General features: G+C 41.2%; 1 protein-coding gene across 8 annotated transcripts in view; it reads right to left on the bottom strand.

Annotated features, from left to right (window-relative positions):
- Positions 1-21,869, bottom strand: part of prdm16 (PR domain containing 16) — a 487,488-nt gene that overhangs the window by 57,024 nt on the left and 408,595 nt on the right. For 2 of the 8 annotated variants that reach the window (XM_060852363.1, XM_060852358.1), the window contains 5 exons: positions 16,010-16,163; positions 10,223-10,258; positions 7,725-9,096; positions 2,083-2,106; positions 1,878-1,962 (listed from right to left, as the gene is read on the bottom strand). In XM_060852363.1, the coding sequence (XP_060708346.1) occupies positions 1,878-1,962; positions 2,083-2,106; positions 7,725-9,096; positions 10,223-10,258; positions 16,010-16,163 (1,671 nt within the window). Of the gene's footprint in view, positions 1-1,877; positions 1,966-2,082; positions 2,107-7,724; positions 9,097-10,222; positions 10,259-16,009; positions 16,164-21,869 lie in introns of all 8 variants that reach the window. The other 6 variants (XM_060852365.1, XM_060852362.1, XM_060852361.1 and 3 more) reach the window with 5 other exon arrangements.

Genomic DNA, 21,869 nt, shown 5'->3' on the forward strand with positions numbered 1-21,869 from the left:
AGGGAAATGAAGAGGTTTGTGGAATATTCCAGAGCTCAGGATCAAGACAGTCGAAACCCTGTCTGACTCTGGTAGAAGGAAAAAAAATCCGGAAGGTTCAAACAGCTACAAAGGAAAGAATCCAGAGATATTTTACTGGAGGTTACTGTAGTAAGGTTGGAAAAGCCAGGGGGGGAGATTTGAAAACCTAGGGTGACCATTATAAAAATTCGAGCAGAAGTATTTCATAAGCAACTACATATTTGGACGCTGTGTTCATTCAATTTGGGTGCCAGATCACACACTCTAATGCTAGTAACTCATGCCAGACTGTTATCCCAGGGGCAGACTGCAAGAGAGATAACAAACAGGAGAAAGCAGCGAGGGAGAGAAAACTCCACTCTCTGCTTTTCCACAACTATTTCACTCCTGTCAGACTCAGATCACAATGGAGGCAGCCCACAGCTGTTTACCTCTTTCCCCGGCTGCTCCTTTCTCACAATTGCCATAGGCCTTGCCTCGCTCGCCTCTGTCCATATCTGATCATTCCCTGTGTGCACTCCATTCTAAGGCACACAAACACAGGATATTCCTGCCAGACAGGCCACCTCTGTCAGCCAGACCCTCCACTAAAATCAAGGGAAGTTATTAAAGCGACAGACATGGGAGGCAGAACAATGAGTGGACTAAGTTTAGCTGTGAAACCTGGTCAGTTGTCCCCCATTTACAAAAAAAAACCTCCTCCGTGTTATTTATTGAAGCTGGGAAGAAAAAAACATATTTGCTGTGGGTTAAACTGAAAGAGGCCTTCGAAAGTGGCAGCTTAAATCAGGAGGTCTCGCTGAAAGATGATCATTTCCTCTGTGCAAGAAAACAGAAGGCTAATGGCACAGAATTAGGAATTAACTTAAAACTGGTTGCATTGCCCAGGCTCTTACACCTATACAGTACCTAAAAAGAACTGAAAAAAATTAAAATTCTCCAAACAATTTGTCAGATGGGTAACTATCATTCAACAAGTAGACACTTGAAAGTGTCTGATTTTTTTTCCCACTGGGCAAGTCAATATTTAGAAAAAGAGGTTTTTTAGAATCATGAAAGGGTTTGAAGAGGGAAAGTTTATGCTTTAGGAGATAGAAATGAGTAATCATCAATTTACAATAGTCACTAGGAGAGGAAACTGGAAGGAATTACTTCACTCAGCACTTTCTGAATTTTGGAATGGTTTGCCATAGGGAATCGTTGAGGCAGGGACCATGACATATATCTCTCATGCACACACACACACACACACACACACACACTCATAGACACAGGCACGCGCACATAGACACAGGCATGCACCCACACATATAGACACAGGCACACATACAAACACGCACATATGGATGCAGGCACACACATGACATATCACATACACACGTGGACACAGGTACACATAAATCAAATGCATGCACTACACACACACACACACACACACACACACCATGTGCATTACACAGACACATGCACTCAACACACACCTGCACTACACAGACGTTCCTAGATTTTTTTTGGCAAAAAGTAGGTAGACCATCTGCATAAAGACAAATAAAGGGCTCTGAGAAGAGATCAAAGTTCTTACAAGACAGCTCTGGTAGAGTTGGCACAAACAGAAGGAGCAGAAACATTTCTTTCTATGCTGCTCAGTCAAAGGCAATGAAAAGAGAGAAATTCCCTGCTTTTTCTTTATGTAGCTGGTTTTTGATTTAACAACAGAAAAGGAAATTTGTTGTATATACAAAACCTCTCTAATTAAAGTTACCACACAGATCCATTGCAGAAAATGTTCCTGAAGAGGAGAGCTTTAGCTAAATTTCTGAACAAAACAAAAACAAACCAATGTGTTCTGAACATACCTGAGGGTGGAACAGAAGTGGGTTCGGGCGCAGATACTTTTCCTTCAGTGAGTTCAGGGGATCCATCATTTTCCTTTTCTCCACCCTGCTGGACCGAGAAGTAAAGAGTTAAATCAACGCCCAGCATTTCCCAAACCAAGCTCCTACCTCGGACACTCAGGACCAGTTGAGAACAATGTTGTCTTAAGGAAAGATGCATACTTACGCTGTGTAATGCAGGTGGTTCCAGCTGAAAGAGAAAAGCAAAGGTTGGATTGAAATCCTGGCTGTGGACTCTTTGGGAGCAACTTGTAGGGAAGAGGGCTGCCTCCCTTCCCTTTTAACCTCACAGCTTTCACCTGCAGAGTGCTTGAAGTAACTGAACTTTTACTCTTGCGCTTACTCAGTCCCACATGGGAACACTGAACTTGCCATGGATTTGGACAGGGACCTATATTTTGGGACATGGGGAACGCTGGCAGGGCCATGTCTGCTACCCTGAGGTTATCAAGAGTCAAGCCCACAGCTCCAGAAATGGAAGCCAGACCAGACAATATACCAGATGGCTGCATTTAATAGCAATCAAATCCACAGTCATTATTTTTTCTGCTCACATTTGACTTTATTGATTCAGTTTCATAACTAGCCAGAGCAGGATTTACATGCATGATTTCTGGGATACTACTGTAATTCTGTAGCTGTTACACCATTCCACCCACTCCCTCCACACTATCACTTGAAAAATCAATGCAAGAGGAGGGTTTCTGCAGGGCACTAGAATTCTTTCTAAGCTTACAGATGAAAGGGTATCCCTGTTCTTAAGAAGTGTTACACTGGACTCAAAATATCAATTCTCTTTCTCTCTCCTCAGTTGCTGAGTTTCTCCAGCATTTTCTGTGTTTGTGAAAGAGTATCCTTACCCTCCTTATCCATCATGATCCCTGTTTGAAATGTGCTTATGGGCAGTTCCCTCAGCAGCCTTTCAGAATCTTGCTCATTCTTCATATTTGTCACCTAATGTTGGGAGAAGGATTGTGCAACTTGACCGTGGAAAGCGCACCGCCTCATGTGGGCAGTTGCTAAGTTTCCATTACGGATGACTGGATAGTTTAGGCGACTGACTGTGTGGAGTTTGCACGTTCTCCCTGTGTCTGCGTGGGTTTCCTCCGGGTGCTCCGGTTTCCTCCCACAGTCCAAAGATGTGCGGGTCAGGTGAATTGGCTGTGCTAAATTGTCCGTAGTGTTAGGTAAGGGGTAAATGTAGGGGTATGGGTGGGTTGCGCTTTGGCGGGTCGGTGTGGACTTGTTGGGCCGAAGGGCCTGTTTCCACACTGAAAGTAGATTAGATTAGATTACTTACAGTGTGGAAACAGGCCCTTTGGCCCAACAAGTCCACACCGACCCGCCGAAGCGCAACCCACCCATACCCCTACATATACCCCTTACCTAACACTACGGGCAATTTAGCATGGCCAATTCACCTGAACCACACATCTTTGGACTGTGGGAGGAAACCGGAGCACCCGGAGGAAACCCATGCAGACACGGGGAGAACGTGAGAACTCCACACAGTCAGTCGCCTGAGGCGGGAATTGAACCCAGGTCCCTGGCGCTGTGAGGCAGCAGTGCTAACCACTGTGCCACCATGCCGCCCTGCGTGGGTTTCCTCCGGGTGCTCCGGTAATCTAATCTAATCTGATTGGGAGCTGGAACTCTGGCTGTACTCTTTTATCCCAATTCCAGGGTATGCTGAAGCTGCATTGACCCTAATCAAACTGAGACCAAGCAGATCAGCACAAACCAGGGATTGTATTAGAGCCTTTGTGATCTATGTAGCTCATTTGGAAAAAAAAAGTCATTAACTCATTGAAATATTCAACTTCTCCACTTCAGTCTGGAGAGGCAGACCCTTCAATTGTTCTCCTGTTCTGTCAATGGGGCATTTTAAATGTCATCTAACTTGTAACTGCTTCCAGAAGTGAAATCAATTTTATCATAATTCAAGAATAATGTTTTCCAGTACAACAATTATATCAGTGCAGTTAATTAATCAATTGCTAATGTGGCTCAACCTTTCCCAGCCTTAGCAAGCCTTACTGCACAGGCTAACAAGGCACAGGACCTGGTACTCATGTAAACACAATGACCTTATTCTTCAGCAAGCTTTGTTTTATAAAATGGTCGTCATCACACATTTCTGCTTGAATCATCTTGTGGCCTTTGTAATTTTTAATTTTTATCAAAATGGTGTGAACAATGAGTGTTGGCACGTTGTTGGCTGCTGAAAGGCATCTTAACCTGATGAAAGGTATGTACGCTACTGACTAGTTCCACAAAAAAACAGACTGCACAAACACACCAAAAACACGCAACAGCCTGAAATACACACACCCGCAGACTACCTAACACATACATACACCCACACACTAACATGCAAGCTCACACTTACAAATGTACAAACACTATCACACACAGAAATACGCCAAGACATATGCACACATTAACACACATGCACAAAAACACATGTATGCAAATACATACATAGACACACTTCTCTTAGTCATCCAGAGCTCTTAATCCTTTCACTTAAGGCTCCCTCTTCAATTCCATTGTCATGAGTATCTCTATAACACTTCGTTCAGAAATTTAAAATATCACCTTTCACTGGTTTAATGTTTTGATTTCTTGCCCTGATAATCTGATCAATTTGGAAGCATTATTTTGATTTAACCATATTTACAATATTTAAAACTGTATTTTGGATTGCTTGCTCCTAACCTCCTCCTTTCTCCAATCCTTTTTCTCCCAGTTCATATCTCCTTTCACACTAGTCAGGAAGCTCAGAAACTTTGAGAACAGTTGCTGTCTGGCACACCAAATTAAGGGAAGCTCAAATTTATAATTCAGCATCTCCAGATTCAACTATGATGCTGCAACAAATTTATAATGCGATGAAGAAAAAAAAACATTTGTTGAGGACCTTTGTTGTATAGGGGTAAAAACAATGACTGCAGATGCTGGAAACCAGATTCTGGATTAGTTGTGCTGGAAGAGCACAGCAGTTCGGGCAGCATAACACAAGGGTTCAGTTTTCCATAAACTGAGAGAATGAAGCATGGTAGTTACATTCCTGACCTGTCATGCCTTGGACTACTGAATCAGCCTGGAGTTAGAGGGCTTTGCTTTTGCATTATTTATTATACTAACAGATCTGAAGGTTACAGAGGCTTATATGGACAGGACCATCATATTTTGTATTGTACAATACAACATTCTTGCCTCTTCTAAAGGCCACAAGGTCTAAATGACTATGCATTGGTCCTATTTCTCTTGATTGTTAACTGGCAGTCAGATATCAGATCTATCCAGAGATCAGAAAATGAAGTATGAAATGACTTTCGTTTGGTTTTGAAGGCTGTTTCTTATACATGACAAAATCTCCAGTAAAGAATGCAAAGCATTTAAAAACAAAGGTTGGTGAAGTTTTTTTTAACATTGTTGGTAAATTATGCAAAGGGAAGACCATTTATTCTCAGAATGTGTCTGGATCTTTGCAGAGTAGAATCATAGAATTCCCACAATGTGGAGTCAGGCCATTCAGCCCATCGAGTCCATGCCAACCTTCCAAAGATTATCCTATCCAGACCCACTCCCTTACCCTATAACTTCCCATTTCCCATGGCTAATCCATTCAGCTTGCATGCTGTGGGACACTATATGTGATTTAACATGGCCAATCCATATAACCTGCACATTTTTGGACTGTGGGTCGAAACCGGAGCACCCGGAGGAAATCCACGCAGACACGGGGAGAAAGTCACCCGATGCTGGAATCAAATCCAGGTCCCTAGTGCTGTAAGGCAGCAGGCTAGGCACTGAGCCACAGTATCCTTTAATAATGTATAGGATGCACAGATCAGCAAAGCATTCCAAGCTGTGTCAGGTGATAAAGCAGGACTTGATATCCAAGCAAGTAATTGTAACCATGCACATGCGTTTTGAAATTTCTCTCTGCTTTTCTCCCCTCCCTTCCTGTCCTGAAGGCATGTGAATTAAAGCAGATCAGGTGCAGACAGGAGAGGGCTCTCTTGCCCAGTTGACCATTCTTAGGGCCTGGGCCATTGCATTGAGAGCAGACAAGCAGTGTCACTGGTGAATATGACAGCCGTATACAATGCTCTCCTCCTTGCCATCCTACCCATCTGCAAACGTATCCCTGTTTACTTCCCACCTCAAGAAAAGATTGGGGTGGTGGTTGTTGGGGACTGAGGGGAGGGATGCTGGTGCAGTGTGGGGAGAAAGGGACAACATAAGAAATATAAGCAGGAGTAGGCTATTCCGCCTCTCAGGCTGTTCAACAAAATCCTGGCTGGTCTTCCCCAGGACTCAACTCTTCTTTTGTGCCAACTCATCATAACTCTCAACTTCACCAAATTTCAAAAATCGATTGACTTTCTCTTTAAATACTTGCAGTGATCTAGCATCCATAGCTCTCTGAGGTAGAGAATTCCAGTCACCACCATCTAGGAAGAGAAATTCCTTTGCACCTCCATTTTAAATGAGTTTCTCCTTATCCTGTAACTGTGTCCCCCCTAGACCAAAGTTCCCCACGAATGGAAACACTGAAGCATCTACTCTGTCAATGCCCCCCCTCCCCTCAGAATAGTGTACATTTGAGTAAAATCCACTCTTCATTCTTCTAAACTCCAATGAATAAAGGACTAACCTGTTTAGCCATCTTGATAAGGCAACCTTTCATCCCAATCAGCCTAATGACTCTTTTAGACCACGTCCAATGCAAATACCTCTTTTCTCAATTGCTTCAAAAATGCTATGCACAGTGCACCAGGTGTGGCCTTACTAACAGCCTGTACACTTGTAACAAGACTTCTCTATTTTAATACTCCATATTTTATCAATAAAACCCAAAATTCCATTTGCCCTTTTAATTACTTGCTGTGGCTGCATGCTAACTTTTAATCTTTGATGCACAAGAACACCCACTTCCCTCTGCACTGTACTTCTTTTGAGTTTCTCTGCAATTAAATGACAGTCTGCCTTTGCCTCTTCCTCCCAAAGTGCATGACCTCTAGCTTTTCTATGTTAAACTCCATCTGCCAACTGTTTGCCCACTCAATCTATATCTCCTTTTGTACCATCACAACATGCCCCCTCCCAACTCTTTGTATCATCATAAAACCTGAATACAATCCATTTTTCCCTCTCTTCCAGGTAATTAATATAGATAGTAAATGACTGAGACGTTCAGACTGATCCGAGAGGAATTTCACTAAGTACATGCATCCAATCTGAAAAATACACATTAATCTCAATTCATTTCTTCTCTCTGTGTTAACCAATCCTCAATCTATGCTAATACATTGCCATCAATACTGTGAGCTCTGATCTTGTGTAATAACCTTTTATGTGGTGCTTTATTGAATACCTTTTGGAAATAACTGGGAATACAATGCCATCTGGGAGAAGTTTGAGAAGGGCTGTGAGCAGCCTTGGAACGTTGTCCCAACTTCAGAAGAGAAAGGTCAAGAGATTAGATTCCCTACAGTGTGGAAACAGGCCCTTCGGCCCAACAAGTCCACACCGACCCTCTGAAGAGTAATCCACCCAGACCCATTCCCCTACCCTATATTTGCCCCTGACTAATGCAACTAACACTATGGGCAATTTAGCAGGGCCAGTTCACCTAACCAGCACATCTTTGGATTGCTGATGGCTACAGGATGCAATAACAACGTGGAACTAGAGAAAAAAAACATTTCACAAACATTTCATGAAATGTTCAAGTTGACACAATGGCTGATGTCTTCAGAAGGAACAATTAATTTTTACTGTAGGATCTACAAATACCTGTAAATAGGATCCATGAAGAAAGGTGATGGCTTTGCGTAATGAAAGGGTTGCTGGTGTGACATCTTGGGCATCTCATCGCTGATCGTCATTTTGCGGTCACCGAACACATGATTCTTTCGGGGCTCCCCAGGGCCATTCTGACTGACCCGGCTGCGACTGCTTATGCTCAGGTCCAGAGGCTGCTCCTCTCCAGGAAGGGCAGATGCCATGAGCTTGGATGTTGGATGGGGCTTCGCTTCTTTCCGTTTTGTGGTGAGGTCAAAGGGTGACTCGGAGCTGGCGCTCCCACTTTTCTGATGCTCCCTGGGTGACTTTGGCTCATTCTTCACTAAGAGGTTGGGATTGAGGTTTCGGTCCGTGAAAGGGTATATGGAATGTGGGATGTTTGGGAGGAGCTGGAATGGAAACATTGAGTGGTATGGAAGCGACCCCATTTTCTTCTCTTGCATTCCCATGAACCCAGTGCCAAAGTACTTCTCCGCGATTGAGGCAATAGCTTTAATGGAATCATTAGCAGCATTAGTCGGTAGGTTCTGCTCATCTGGAGGAGGAAAGAAGGAATGTTGGGATGGAAGATAGGTTCGCTCATTAATTTCATTGGTTGAGTTGGTGGAGACTTTGTCGGCCGCTTTGGCCGTCAGGTTGGTCTTTTCCTTCTTTTTATCTCGATCACTCTCCACATCACTGTCCAAATCAGACCCAGTGCCCGTGGTTGTGTCCAGGTCAGTCCCACTTGTTGTATTCACATCTTCAAAGTCACTACCTTCTGATAAGTCACTGTTTTTACCTTTGCTTTTCTCAGTGTAGCAGTTTTCAGGTCGTATGTTGGATTTTTCTTCTAAAGGACCAACTCTGTCGTTGAACGTCGACACGAGGGAAGATGCTTGCGACACAGAGGGAGTCCCCATGGGGCTTTGGACTGTTCCATCCAAATCATGATTTAAGCAGCCTTTCAACAACGGGTTGCTCGGCAATAGAGGGGGCCTGGGATACAAGGAATGGGGGAAAAGGCCGGGGAAACCTGGAGCAAGGGAAGGAAATGCAGCAGGTGGTGAGAAAGGCAATCCCGTAGGGTGTGGGCGTGAAGGGAAGTAATCATTGAATCCTAGTGAAGTATGGTTAAGGGTGGATGTTGGTTTCGATTTGTCCAGCATGGCACTGGGAGTAAGTGGCAGACCTTGTGGAAACATAGAACTGGGATTGTAATGGTTCTTGCCCTCACAGAACCTGCGGTGCTTGTTCAATGAAGAGGTTGTGCTGAACATTTGGCCGCAGTCTTTACACTTTATTTGCGTCCGGCAATCGGCATGCATCCGTTTATGTCGACAAAGGTTGGAGAATTGGGTGTACGATTTGTGACAAACCTCACCTGGAATTGAATACAAAGGAGAGATGTTGCATAAATGTTTTTGTTTTGCAACAACGTGAGCCATATGAGCGTGCAAGAGAACTTAGGGAATGCCTCTGTTAATTGCCACATACCCAAACACTAGCTTGAGTAGGTGTTTCAGCAGATAATACCCCTAACTAATTCTGATAATTAAACTCTCAAAGAAAATACCCACCATAATTGGAGATAAGCTGAAAGGTCACTCACCGTTACAGATCACTTCAACTGAACAAAGAACACAAGTGCTGGATTTAATTTTGTTTTTTACTAGTGCACTTTCATTTATGTACTCATGCAGGAATGTGCACACTGTAAAGTGAGAAAGAGAAAATGAAATCTCATACTTTTTGCATTATTCTCAATAAAAGGGGTAAAGAAAACTGGAATGTGCAGCATTATCCTGGGCATGGTCAGGTAGCACAATAAAACTCAACTGGATCATCCCAAGGGAAAGAAAGAAGTAAAAAGTAAGTATTGGCTAATGGAAAGAATCTCTGTTGTATTTATGAAGACAAGTCCCAGGACAACATCACAGAGCAAGGAAGAAAACTAATACAGTCCGCGTTCCTCCTAATATGTTTGACATGTTGTTTTACAGTTTTACATATACATCACCTTTCAGTTACTAAGTGTAAAATTAATTCTATTGGATTTGATTTCTCCTGTGTGCTCCGTGGAAAGCATTCGCCCATGTGTTCATGTCAAATTCTTTCTGCTCTGTTTTACTGAACCCTGAAGTTGAGATTCAGAGGGAGAGAGTGCTTTTCTGATGTTCCCTGCCTCTCCCTAAGTATTAAATGCATAAAATAGCTCACAAAGGAATCCAACAAGCTGTAAGTAATGATTAAATACAATCCTTCTATAACCGTATAAACACGAACTGTAGAGGGAATATCAGGGCAGGTTCATGTTCCCAAATCAATTGTTGCTTTTTGTTTCGTGAGGCCAATTAAAAAACGACTGGCTTCCATAGCAAGGAAACAGAAAACCAGATATGACCAGGGCTTAAAAATGAGGTAAACAGGGAGATACTTAGTCGTAACACTGGTTATGGTTGACAATACACTCCTGCACTTCAACAGCTATACAAAAAAAGGTTTCTTACCATCACTCTGTGTCCATGCTTGTCCCTGCCTCCTATCTGTCAATATCATACAGATAAATATAATTACAATATAATCAAACCAATTCCAAATCCTCTCATACTAACTTACACTAAGCACTGTCACAGTGATTATACAGCAGGCTGTTAGCACTTGCAGCAATAGGGACACTATATACTTTGGATTCTATATCCTACCTCTCTCATCAATTACCACTGCCACTGTCCTTCATCCAAGGCACTCTAACAATCCAGACTGTGGATCCTTGTGGGTTTGGTATCGATGGAGATAGTGAATGGCTGAATACACCATGTCCCTCTGCTCATTCAATTGGACTTCTCCTCCCTTTTACTCATCCTTTTACCCCTCCTTCTTTAATAGTGATCTCAATTCTGTGAAACACAACTATGAGAATGCTGTCAAGTTTAATCAATCATCGAGTTTGAGATTTAAACTTCGGCCCTTAGAATGGGGATCTAACTTTCCAAAGCTAAAAATACCAACCTAAATGTTCAAAAAAACAAGCAGTTATCTCATGTCAAGGGAAGGTTGTGTCAATTTACTTTCCCAATCTGAAATGCCATTAAATGAGGTAAAATATTAAGTGTAGAGAGATATTCCAGAGGGCACTTGTGGCACAGTGGTAGTATCTGTATCTCTGATCTAGGTGGCATGGGTTCACGTCTGATCTGCTCCAGAGGTGTGTAATAACATCTCTGAACAGGTCAATATTGAATAAAAAAGTCTATATGAAAATTCATAGTAATGGCTCCATGCAAATCAAACATGGATGGTTGTCATAATTACATCTGCTATTTTGCTTTAGTGTAGAATATTCTGGAATTCTAAATACATTTTGCACAATCTATCCAAAGCTCTCTCTAATTACTTGAATACTTCAGTGATATGTCCTTAATGATGGCCATCAGTTATGTGTGATTTTACACTGGGAACACACACCACATTACTTGTATGCCTCATGAAGACTGATGACTTTTAATGGAATTGGTGCCTAATCTTATTGTTACATATAACCGGGAGCATCAGTTCACAGAAGCAACTCAAAGTTTTCAAAGAATGAAAACAGAAGTAAAATCTATGAATTTATAAATGAAATGGTTTTCATATTAAATTGTCCAGTATACTATTGTACGCACTTCTGATCACTGTTTTAGCTACACTTCTTGTATCAACACTATTCTTTAAATTTGTGAAGTCCACTTTTGGAATGTGTTTTTCCTTTGTAAACTCTGACACAAATTGGCCATCAGCCTCTCACAAATATTGGATTTAATTCTCCCTGCAACTGAAAGTGTTCCTACTTGAGCCTACTGTCAGCAGCTTGTGGTTTGTTTGTTTAACAAAGGATGCGCAATGTGAAATCTACCTGAAAGAAGATTTTTAATAATGTCCATTAGCTTCTCTTCAAATAATTCTGAAGAAAACTGGTGCACAAGTCACTTGATGTTAAAGAAAGATATCCTTAGTACTGTACTCGGAGTGAACAGTAGTGATACATCTTGTGAAATTAGATACACTGCACATGTCGTGACTACACAAACCAAACACAGCTCAGAGTCACAATTAACTCTGTACTAAATTATCAAGTCTGAGGTCAGGCTTTTTGGGAAAGTTTCAGGCCTTCAAACTCAACGGCTTTACTGACACAAAAGACATTTCACTGAATAATTTTAATCAGGCACTTGTGAAACATAATCTTTTTCATTTTTTTTATTTTGTTGAACTTTATTTTGGACAATACTGAGGGATAGGAATAGAAATGAAAATACTTTTCAGGAAGCATTTAGAGCTAATTGTGAAATTGCAGAGTCAGGGTAACAAGCTTAGATCAGAAAATTCCAAATGTGGACATATCAGTTTCATGGGAGAAAAATTCACAAAAATATGAGAACTCAAAGCCAAGTTGTACAGATAAGTGCACATAGTTTGGAGGAATTTTAATAATAACAATGCAAGACACAGCTTAATGGATGGATATTGAAATGGATTCCCCAAGACATACTTCAATGTCCCAGGGTCACTCACTGCATTACCCACTCGTTGGCTCCCACGATTATTTGCAAAACAAGGCATGCACTAGATTTTAAGATTCTCACTTCATGGACCATTTCCCATTACTGAATGATGAAAATAGCTTTATGCAGCAGTACAAAATGGGCAACTTGTCCATTGATTTTCACTAGATGCAGTGTAAAACAGGTGGCCAGCACACTCTTGCTCATTTTGTGACTGTAGAAAATATATTTCACCCCCAATATGTCCTGTATTAGATGCTGAAATGATCAAATACCTGAACCTTACACTTTGCTATATTCTTGTAGAATAATATTCACTTGACAATCTCATAGTTTAGTCAATAGCATGACTGATTTTCTAGCTATATCACCAAAATGGTTCATGGACAACAGGGTTAACAGTAGCAATGTAACAATAGAGTTAAAAGTACCTTGACAGCATCACACATAGTTGAAAGGTATACTACTATTAAAGGAGGTGAAACTTTCTGAAGCTGAAAAAGTTTTCAGCCTGAAATTTAGAATGAATGAATATTTTTCTTGTGGAACTGATGCAAGCTCACATACACTCTCACCTCAGACACTATCACGAAAGGTTCTACTCAAAAATAAATCTAAATTACAGTACCTTCATCCTCCACAAGCCCTTCAAAGTGTCAGATCCGTTTTTAATATTGACCACTTAGCTCAATTAAATACAAGACAGTGAATCCAATACAATTAAGTGACCTCTCAGCTTATCAATATTTGCATCTTATAGCACTAACTCTCATTCTCAAAGTGATTTTAGGTCCATTAGGCCTCATCCTTCTAATTATTTGTCACGAATCATATAAAAACAGTTAAATGAAATAATATAACTACAGCACTACTATACCTGGAAATACGTTTCACAAACAAAACAGGAAAAGAGCATTTATTTGCATCATGCTTGGAGTTTAATAATTCCCATGAAATTAGATAACAACTGTAGGTTGCAGTGTTCTGTAAATCTTTCACGCTGTGTCAAATACTTAACATGTAGCTGGATCATGTTACTGTAAAGGTCAAACATACTGAGCTTGGAGTGTGCTGAAGGAACATCATGGGTCAAAGCAGATGCTGCATCGTTCCTCTGACCTGAGGATACCAGTTGGTACCCAAAATGATAAAATACTTTACCTCTCCATTGTTAATAGTGCTTTCTTCGCTGAGTTTAATTTTAACCAACCTGGAAACTGGCCATATATGTACTCTAGCGTGGCTGCAGTAATGTCAGCCAGGCAGAGACTGAACAAGCTGAAGTTACAGGACAGTCTATGAAAAAATTCTGAAATATAAATTTTGTACAATTTAACCTTGCTCCATTTAAAAAGTTAAAAATCAAATGGAGCAGTTAGGAAAATGAAAATAAAATATTCTTGAGCGTAGGATTTCAAACTGAAGCGTCTGTTAGGGAATTTGTGTGATCTCTGTCCCATCATCAGACTGCTGTATAGCTCAGCAGACATCTCATTTTAATGAAAGCAAAACTTAGTTTGTGTAGCTGACATTTTCTTTCAGAAGTTAGAACAGGGAATTTAAGGGAGTGTACCAGTATGAGGAAGGATCTTGAGAGGTTTTTTTTGGATTTATTGGTGGTTCCTTGGCTTAGTGTTAATATTGGCAGGGGTTCCTTTGAATATCTCAGTATTTCAAGCCTTTAGAGATAAGATTATCTAGAAAAATGCTCATTCTTGAGGTATTTGTACTTACATATAGCTATACCATCAATAACAAAAAGAAATATATATAAAAGAAAACCACAAAGTGAACTTAGTATTATTATGCAATTACCCTTTACTATGTAGCCATGTTGATGCAGAAAAAGGTGTAATTAAACTCAAACATAGTTTTTCAGGAATGGTGAGAGCGTTTCTAACCAATAGCACCTTTCAGGCTGGACTACACTGTTAAATGAATCAGGCGGTCTGGTTTACCAACTTCCTGGCTGCTACTGGTCTCACACCATCCTCTTAAGTGGCAGGCCACTCACATCAAGATCTCCGATGGGCAGAACATGGTTGGTCATGTTCTACAGTAACAGAGGAATAGATTGTGTAACAGGTTACCAGCTGAGCCCCCAGTTCTAGTGGCAGTGAAATAAATTCCCAATTAAATTGGAAAATCAGTCAAGTTGGTCAAATGTGCCTGTCCACAGTGCGTTTTGAAGGCTCTCAGTCCAAGGCACTTGACAATTGTGCTGACAGGTCTACCCTCAGAAGGCCATCAGCTATTTACCAGTCCCAGGTCAACATGATGGAGGAACAGATGGTTTTTACCTTTTGCTTCCATGGATGAAGGAGAAGGTAACGTGTCAACTGAAAGTGTGACACTGAACATCAGGTAGAAAATAGAACCAAAGAATAAATATAAAGCCAAAGAGGAAAGTTAAGATTTCCAAGTGACTGCTGCATTTTAACTGCTGCAGAAATAGTCAACATCTGCATATATTCCCTAATTGACTTGGAACTTGGGAGGAAACATACCATTGCCAATAATATAAAGCTCAGTGTGGACAAAATGAAAAGTGACAGCTTCGATATATTTAGTTTGACTCTGTGGAGCAGTTCTGGGCCTCAAAGGTCAGTCTCCCAGGAGTGTGTGACTAACACAAACACAAATATTACAATTTGCAAATTCTTCATAAAGCATTCAGTCTGTCCCTTACATTTCAGCCTATCACTGCAAATAATCACTTTGAACACTGGAATTAATCACCAACTTATCAATGACATGATGAGTAACAAGTTGGCACAGCTGAAATTACGTGGCAAAGCTTTATGAAAACTTTTTTTTAAACCGAATCTTATCTCTGAGCACTAATGGGTTTGAGATGGCAGGCAGACTAGTTATCAGAAAGTGCATTTAATTTCCAATTTGTAACAGCTAATGGCAGAAATCTGACAGGAAATGAGTGTGTCAGGTCAAATCTCTGTAAATAAGGGAATTGGTGTAATGACTGTCTGGAATTAGTCAGAGGCATACCAACAGATCAAAGTTCTATTAGCTCACACGGGGCAGCCATTTTGGTTTTAAACATGTGGTGTAAAATAAGGACTTCATCCAGTCAATGCACCAAAATGTAAAAGACAACTAGGTATAAATTTGACTTGTTGTGATTTCACTTGTGTCAGAAAGCAAATACGTTATGGCTTTTCCATAAGTATCGATAATTAACGTGCTGGTGAATGCAAAGACTCTTTGTTTAACTGTCTGGGCACAGAGGTGAAGCAAGGTCATAGGGTGAAGATGTCCACCCTCCATGAAAGTCCAACAAGGGTTAACACCTACAGGGGAGAAATAGGGGGTGAGGAGGTGAAGGAACTGAGGAAGGGTATGGTTGGAAAATATTTTACACTCAATATGCATATCTGGATTATTTTGAAACTGTCTCAGTTGAAAAGAGGGCTCATACAAAATATTTTGATGAGGGGAAGAAACCATTATTTGCAAGTTAGCTGAATCCAAAATCTGAAATGATATAAAGGAGTAACAAGAGGGCAAGGCAGTATGCTGGGGAATCTTGAGAACTGCAGACTTAAAGAAAAAGCATGTGTCTGGCATATGTATTAACAGAAACAAGTGACCTTTAAAAAAAAGAGAGAGAGTTGGCAGGACTGCACTATGCACATGGACTTAGTCAATCATAAGACTGGGAGAAAGTGATTAGATGTCAGAAAACACAGGATACCTGCAAGTACACATGAAGATAAGACAGATGCAATAACTCACAGGTGAAAGGCTTAATGCTGCTGTGTATGTGCTTGTGCTGCTTTAATCCAGACGAGGTGGCAAAGGTTTTTCCACAGTCAGGGCAAGCGTGTGCCCGGGCTCCCACATGCTGAGACCTGATATGCCGCTGGAGGTTGCTTGGATCAGTGAAGACCTGATGCATAGGAAAGAGAGAGGGAGTGAACAATAATAAAGGAAGTCATTGGAAACCTTGCACAGCAACCTATTAAAGGGGACTGTCCCAGTCGCAGGTTTTAGAGATCTCTTTAAAACAGGATAAATAATTATTGCAGAGGAATCTTAATATGGAGAGGAAAAAAAAATTGCAGGACTGTGGAGGGTAAAACTAATTGAGCAACACTTTCAAAGGGCAGAAAAAACACAATGGGTTGCTTGGTCTAGATATTTTTAAGCCAACCTTTTCGGTTGTGTTATGAATAGGTGGGACATGAATCCAGATATCCCTGCTCAGAGGAAGGGACTGCACCACTGCACCAAAAGGGCCCTTAAAACTATAGCAACCAATACAGAGTTTGACCCAACAATTCTGTGATTAAGGCCCTTATGTAACTGAGCTAGCCAGGTACTCCTCTGTGCTGCAGTTATTTTTGTATTAACTTGGCTTCACGTTCGGTACAACAATGTGGGCCGAAGGGCCTGTTCTCGTGTGCTGTACTGTTCTATGTTCTGTCTCCAGGGCAGTTGAGAATTGAACCTGGATCTTCTAGCTCAAAGGCAGGGGCACTACCACAGGACCAGAAAATAGCTCAAATTAAGAATGTTAGGAATCATAATTGGGAGGATTAAAATGTCGGTGAAAAAAACAATTTAACATTTTCTGCCCTAACTACTTGGCCACAATTAAAGGGTCTCCTTCTGTGCTGTATGATTATATCTGCCCTTCCATTCTCTTAATTAATTGTACAATTATTTGCCAGAGTCAAGATCTCATTTTGTTTAAACCAGTTAAAATGTAATTGGTTGATTTAAGTACTATGTCACAGACATTGAACCTTTGATCTCTTTGCATAACTGGGTTCAGTACACGCCTGGTGTCTGGTAAAATTTACTACTAATGTAACTGTGGTATATAGCTCTACACCTGCTTAACCAGCAGGAGACAGGCTGTCAGCAATCTCTCCACAATGTCTCATTTTTCAAAGAGAAATGAAACAAAGCAGCCTAAAAATCTTCTTGCTGGGATCTTTACCACATAATCTAACGCAACCAATTGAAGTTGGAATCTCACTGTGAGCAGACTCCTGGTTATCAGTTTATTGGATTGTGGTTGGCCATTATGAAGACTTCACTGACAAAGACTGATACTTCAATATCCTTCTAATCTGAGGGTCTCTTGTGCTGTCGAAGTAGTATCTGTTGCTCTGAGCCAAGAGACTGGGGTTTCAGTCCCATCTGCAATAACATTGCTGAACAGGTTGATATAAAACAAATTGCAATCAGACAGTAATCAAATACCTAGTTATTACCTGGCTTCTGTTAATGAGGGTGCATTACTGATCTAAAGTTAGGGCCTTTATGGCTCAGTGGTAGTGTCCGTACTCTGAGCTATGATACCTGGGTTAAAATCCTACCACTCCAGGAGTAATAGCAATATCTCTGAAGATATTGATTTGAAGATATCCACCGAGTTAAAGTGAGGGGTGCATTGGTAGTGCCCCTACTCCGGGGATAGAAGGTCGAGGTTCAAGACCCACTTTGGAGGTGTCCTGAACAGGTTGGTTAAAATAATTACCAAGCTAAGGTCTGAATGACAAAGGGCAACTCCGGGCTAGCAGAGAAACTCTAGACCATCTGTGTAACTGTCTATACAGAGTAACCTCGATTATCCAGCATTTGATTTTCCGAATTTCGGATTATCTAACCAAGATCGAATGGTCTGGATGCTTGGCTAAACTGTGTTTGATTATCCGAATATTCAGTTATCTGAACAAAATACTCCCTGCCTATATCATTCGGATAATTGAGGTTCCTCTGTATTCAATAACGATGATTTGGATTAACACAGAGCACTTAACAAATAGCAGTGAAATGTCCCAAGGTACTTAACAACACTGTCAATAAAAGCACTTTTGATACTGAGTCAGATATTTGGGGGGGATGACCAAGAGATTTGTTTTCAGGAGCACGTTAAAGGGATAGTGAGTGGCCGAGAGGCAGAAGAGTTCAAGCTGGGAATCTTGGAGTTTAGAGTCAAGGCAGCTGAAAGCAGGCTGCCAATGTATGGAGAGAATAAAATTGTGGATATGCTACAGCCAAATTGGAGCACAGGGGCTTTAGGCTGGATACTAACTTTGGAAATGGTTCTGGCTTGGCTTGAAACAATTGCCATGAATAGAAAGAATGGACAGGGAATAGAATCTGTGGCAGGGATCAAAGGCAGTGGATTTTACCTTACCTATAGTTAGTTGGAGAAAATTCCTGCTCAAATAATATTGGATATTAGACACAAATAATGTGATAAATTAGGCATTGCAGAGGTCAACACAAGTGGTGTGAGGTAGAGCTGATTGTTGTCAATTTATGAACATGGAATCTCATGCTGATTTTGCAGACATTATAATTGAGGGGAAACATGTGAACAGAAAACAGACTAAGGCCAAGGCTAGATTCTTGAACAGCTCCAGAGGTGATGGTGTGGGAATAGCAATCACTACAGATCTGATTTGGTAGTTTAGGAATGAAGTGTGGCAAGATTCCCATACATCAGGGCAGAACCTTCGGTGTCACACAATCACAAATGGCTCAGTTTTTCAAAAACTGATGAATTGCCAACAGGGTTGTTTTTGGTCGTTTCTGAAAATAAGATGGTGATGGGGAGGAATTTCCAAAGGCTAATCCACAGGGTTAACCTTGTGACAAAAACCTGCTTTTGCATTTGCAACAGTTGATGCTGGTACCAATGAATGTGCAATGTGTACAGCAATTTACAAGACAAAATGTAGAAAGGAAAGAACCGAAAGTCTGCCACAACTCCAGTGGAGCACATGGACAAGAAATGCAGATTCAATGTAACTTCAATATGTGACCAGGCAAGTCAGTTGTGTATACGCATAGAATATTATGTATCAATTGCTTCTGGAAGTTGGTTGGCTCAGTTGTCTGGGTGACGTAAACAGTGCAGGTTCAATCCCTTCAATAGCTGAGATTACCATAAAGGTTCCACCTTCTCAGCCTTATCCCTCACTGAGGTATAGGGTCAAACTGCCACAGTGGTCTCTCTCTAATAAGAGAGCAGTCTTATGGTGACTTTCCTTTCTTTATTTATATTTCATCATGAAATGAGCATCCTTACTGCTTTGAAAAGTTTTTTTCTTTTCAAAAATTTACAACTTTTTTATGAATTTGTCCTGGGAAGGAGTTTCTATGGACTAATATGGCAATAATGTCTCGAGAAAGGGAAAAGGAAATAGAATTTGGGGGTAATAGTTATAGCACCACAGAGTTGACTGAGGTTAAAAACAGTACAGCTCAATTTCACCTTCCTTAAAATGGAACAGGAATTGTGCTGTTACTGAACTTCTAACAGTAACCAGGGGTTTCAGCCCTAGTGCTGTTTATTGAACTCCAACAGTGAATTGCAGTCCACAGAAAATTAAGTATTTTTAAAGTTTCTTAGGCTGTCCTGGGATCTGGAAGGCCGTGTGGACATACAAGTCCTGGACTGCCTTTCATTGTGTGTGAGTGAAGCATCATTACCTTGGGACATTTCATGGAACAGTACAAGGATAAACAGTATTGTTCTAGTAACTGTGAGCAGTCCCACCTTAAGAAACCTTTTCCCTCCCTTTTACTCAATAGAGAGATGATACAACCTGAAACTCTGCTCACATCACCCCTGATAAGAATTTGAATCAGCAGAAACTCAAACAGTGGAAAGAAAGAGACTTGTTTTTTTTCTCTAAGTTTCAAGCACCAACTCTCAATCTTTTGTTTACCTTTCTATCCATTTCCTTCTCATTCACCTTGGCAGCACATCATTCCCCACCTCCCAAACCCACCTGATGTACAGAAATTCTAGACTAATGATTTAAGTATCGAGAGTGTGGTGCTGGAAAAGCACAGCAGGTCAGGCAGCTTCCGAGGAGCAGGAAAATCGACGTTTCAGACATAAGCCCTTCATTAGGGAGCCTAAAAATCTTCTTGCTGGGATCTTTACCACATAATCTAAATTGACCAATTGAAGCTGGAATCTCACTGTGGGCAAACTCCTGGTTATCAGTTTATTGGATTGGGGTTGGCCATAATGAAGACTTCACTGACAAAGACTGATACTTCAATATTCTTCTAAGCTGAGGAACTCTGTGGTGCCTAAGTAGTATCTGTTGCTCTGATGAAGCCTGTTATTGATGATGAAGCTCTGATAAGCCTGATGAAGGGCTTATGCTGAAACGTCGATTCTCCTGTTCCTCGGATGCTGTTGGACCTGCTGTGCTTTTCCAGCAACACACTCTCGACTCTGATTTCCAGTATCTGCAGTCCACACACTTTCTCCTAATGATTTAAGCATAATCGTTTAGGAACTATATATTTGAAATATGGTTCGCGATCAAATGGGATTGGAATTAACTCTACTCATTAGCAAAAGGAAAAGGTAGATGAAGGTACAATTACAACATTTGGACAGGTACATGAATCGGAAACACTTACACGGAAATGAGCCAAACACAGGCAAATGGGACAAATATAGATTGGGAAAATTTGGCCTGGATAAGTTGGACTGAAAGGTTTGTTTCCATGCTGTCTGACTCTATGACTATATGACAGGATGAATACAGGAAGGGTGTCCAGTACATGGGCCACAGTCTAAGGATACAGGGCACATTTTGGACTGAGATAATGAGATATTTCTTCACCCAGAGAGTGGTGAGCCTGTGGAAATCTCTGCCACAGTAAGTAGTTGAAGCCATAGCACTCAATGTTTTCAAGAAGGAAATACACCTGGTTCTTAAAACTAAAGGGAGTAAAAGGGGTTGGAGACAAAGTGGGAACAGGCTATTGGATAGGATGAGAAGCCATGATGATATTGAATAGTGGAACAGGCTCAAAGGGCTGAATGGCCTGTTCCTGTGTTTCCATGAAATTTGGAAATCACTGTGTCATGATTTTACACACCATTCCTGATGAAGGGCTTTTGCCCAAAACATCGATTTTCCTGCTCCTCGGATGCTGCCTGACCTGCTGGGCTTTTCCAACACCACTCTAATCTAAACACAGCAATCCTGTCAGGCCTACAGGCTGCAATGTTTCAGGTCGGACTGATACACTCTCTGTTCAGCTTCCAGCATCAACACAGCCACAGGCTGCAGCATCGTGGTCAGGCCCATTGTAAGTCCTCGCAATAAATGACTCACTTTCTGCACTCATTTTGTAAGTGTACAGTCTCTGTCCTGTTTTTGTTCGGTGATGTTATTACACACATTTGGAACAGGTGGGACTTGAACCCAGACCTCTCAGCCCAGAAGTTGGAACGCTACCTCTGCACCACAAGAACCCCTCACCTCTGTCCTATTATATCTCTACATCTAGTGATGCCAGTTGTGCTTAAAGTAATTTCACCAGAGTTTTATCACACACTTTTCCAAAATTGGCCTCAGTATGAGATACAAGTTCTGAGTGATGTGATACTGAAGTCTGGTTAATTCCAAGATCTTGATAGAAACTTGTCAGACATTTCCCATTAAACAAATCCCATCAATGCTTTATTAGTCAGAGTATTGAGTACAGGAGTTGGGAGGTCATGTTGCGGCTGTACCGGACATTGGTTAGGCCACTTTTGGAATATTGCATGCAATTCTGGTCTCCTTCCTATCGGAAGGACGTTGGGAAACTTGAAAGGGTT

The sequence above is a fragment of the Hemiscyllium ocellatum genome, chromosome 37, assembly GCF_020745735.1.
Source record: "Hemiscyllium ocellatum isolate sHemOce1 chromosome 37, sHemOce1.pat.X.cur, whole genome shotgun sequence".
Classification (NCBI taxonomy): Eukaryota; Metazoa; Chordata; class Chondrichthyes; order Orectolobiformes; family Hemiscylliidae; genus Hemiscyllium; species Hemiscyllium ocellatum.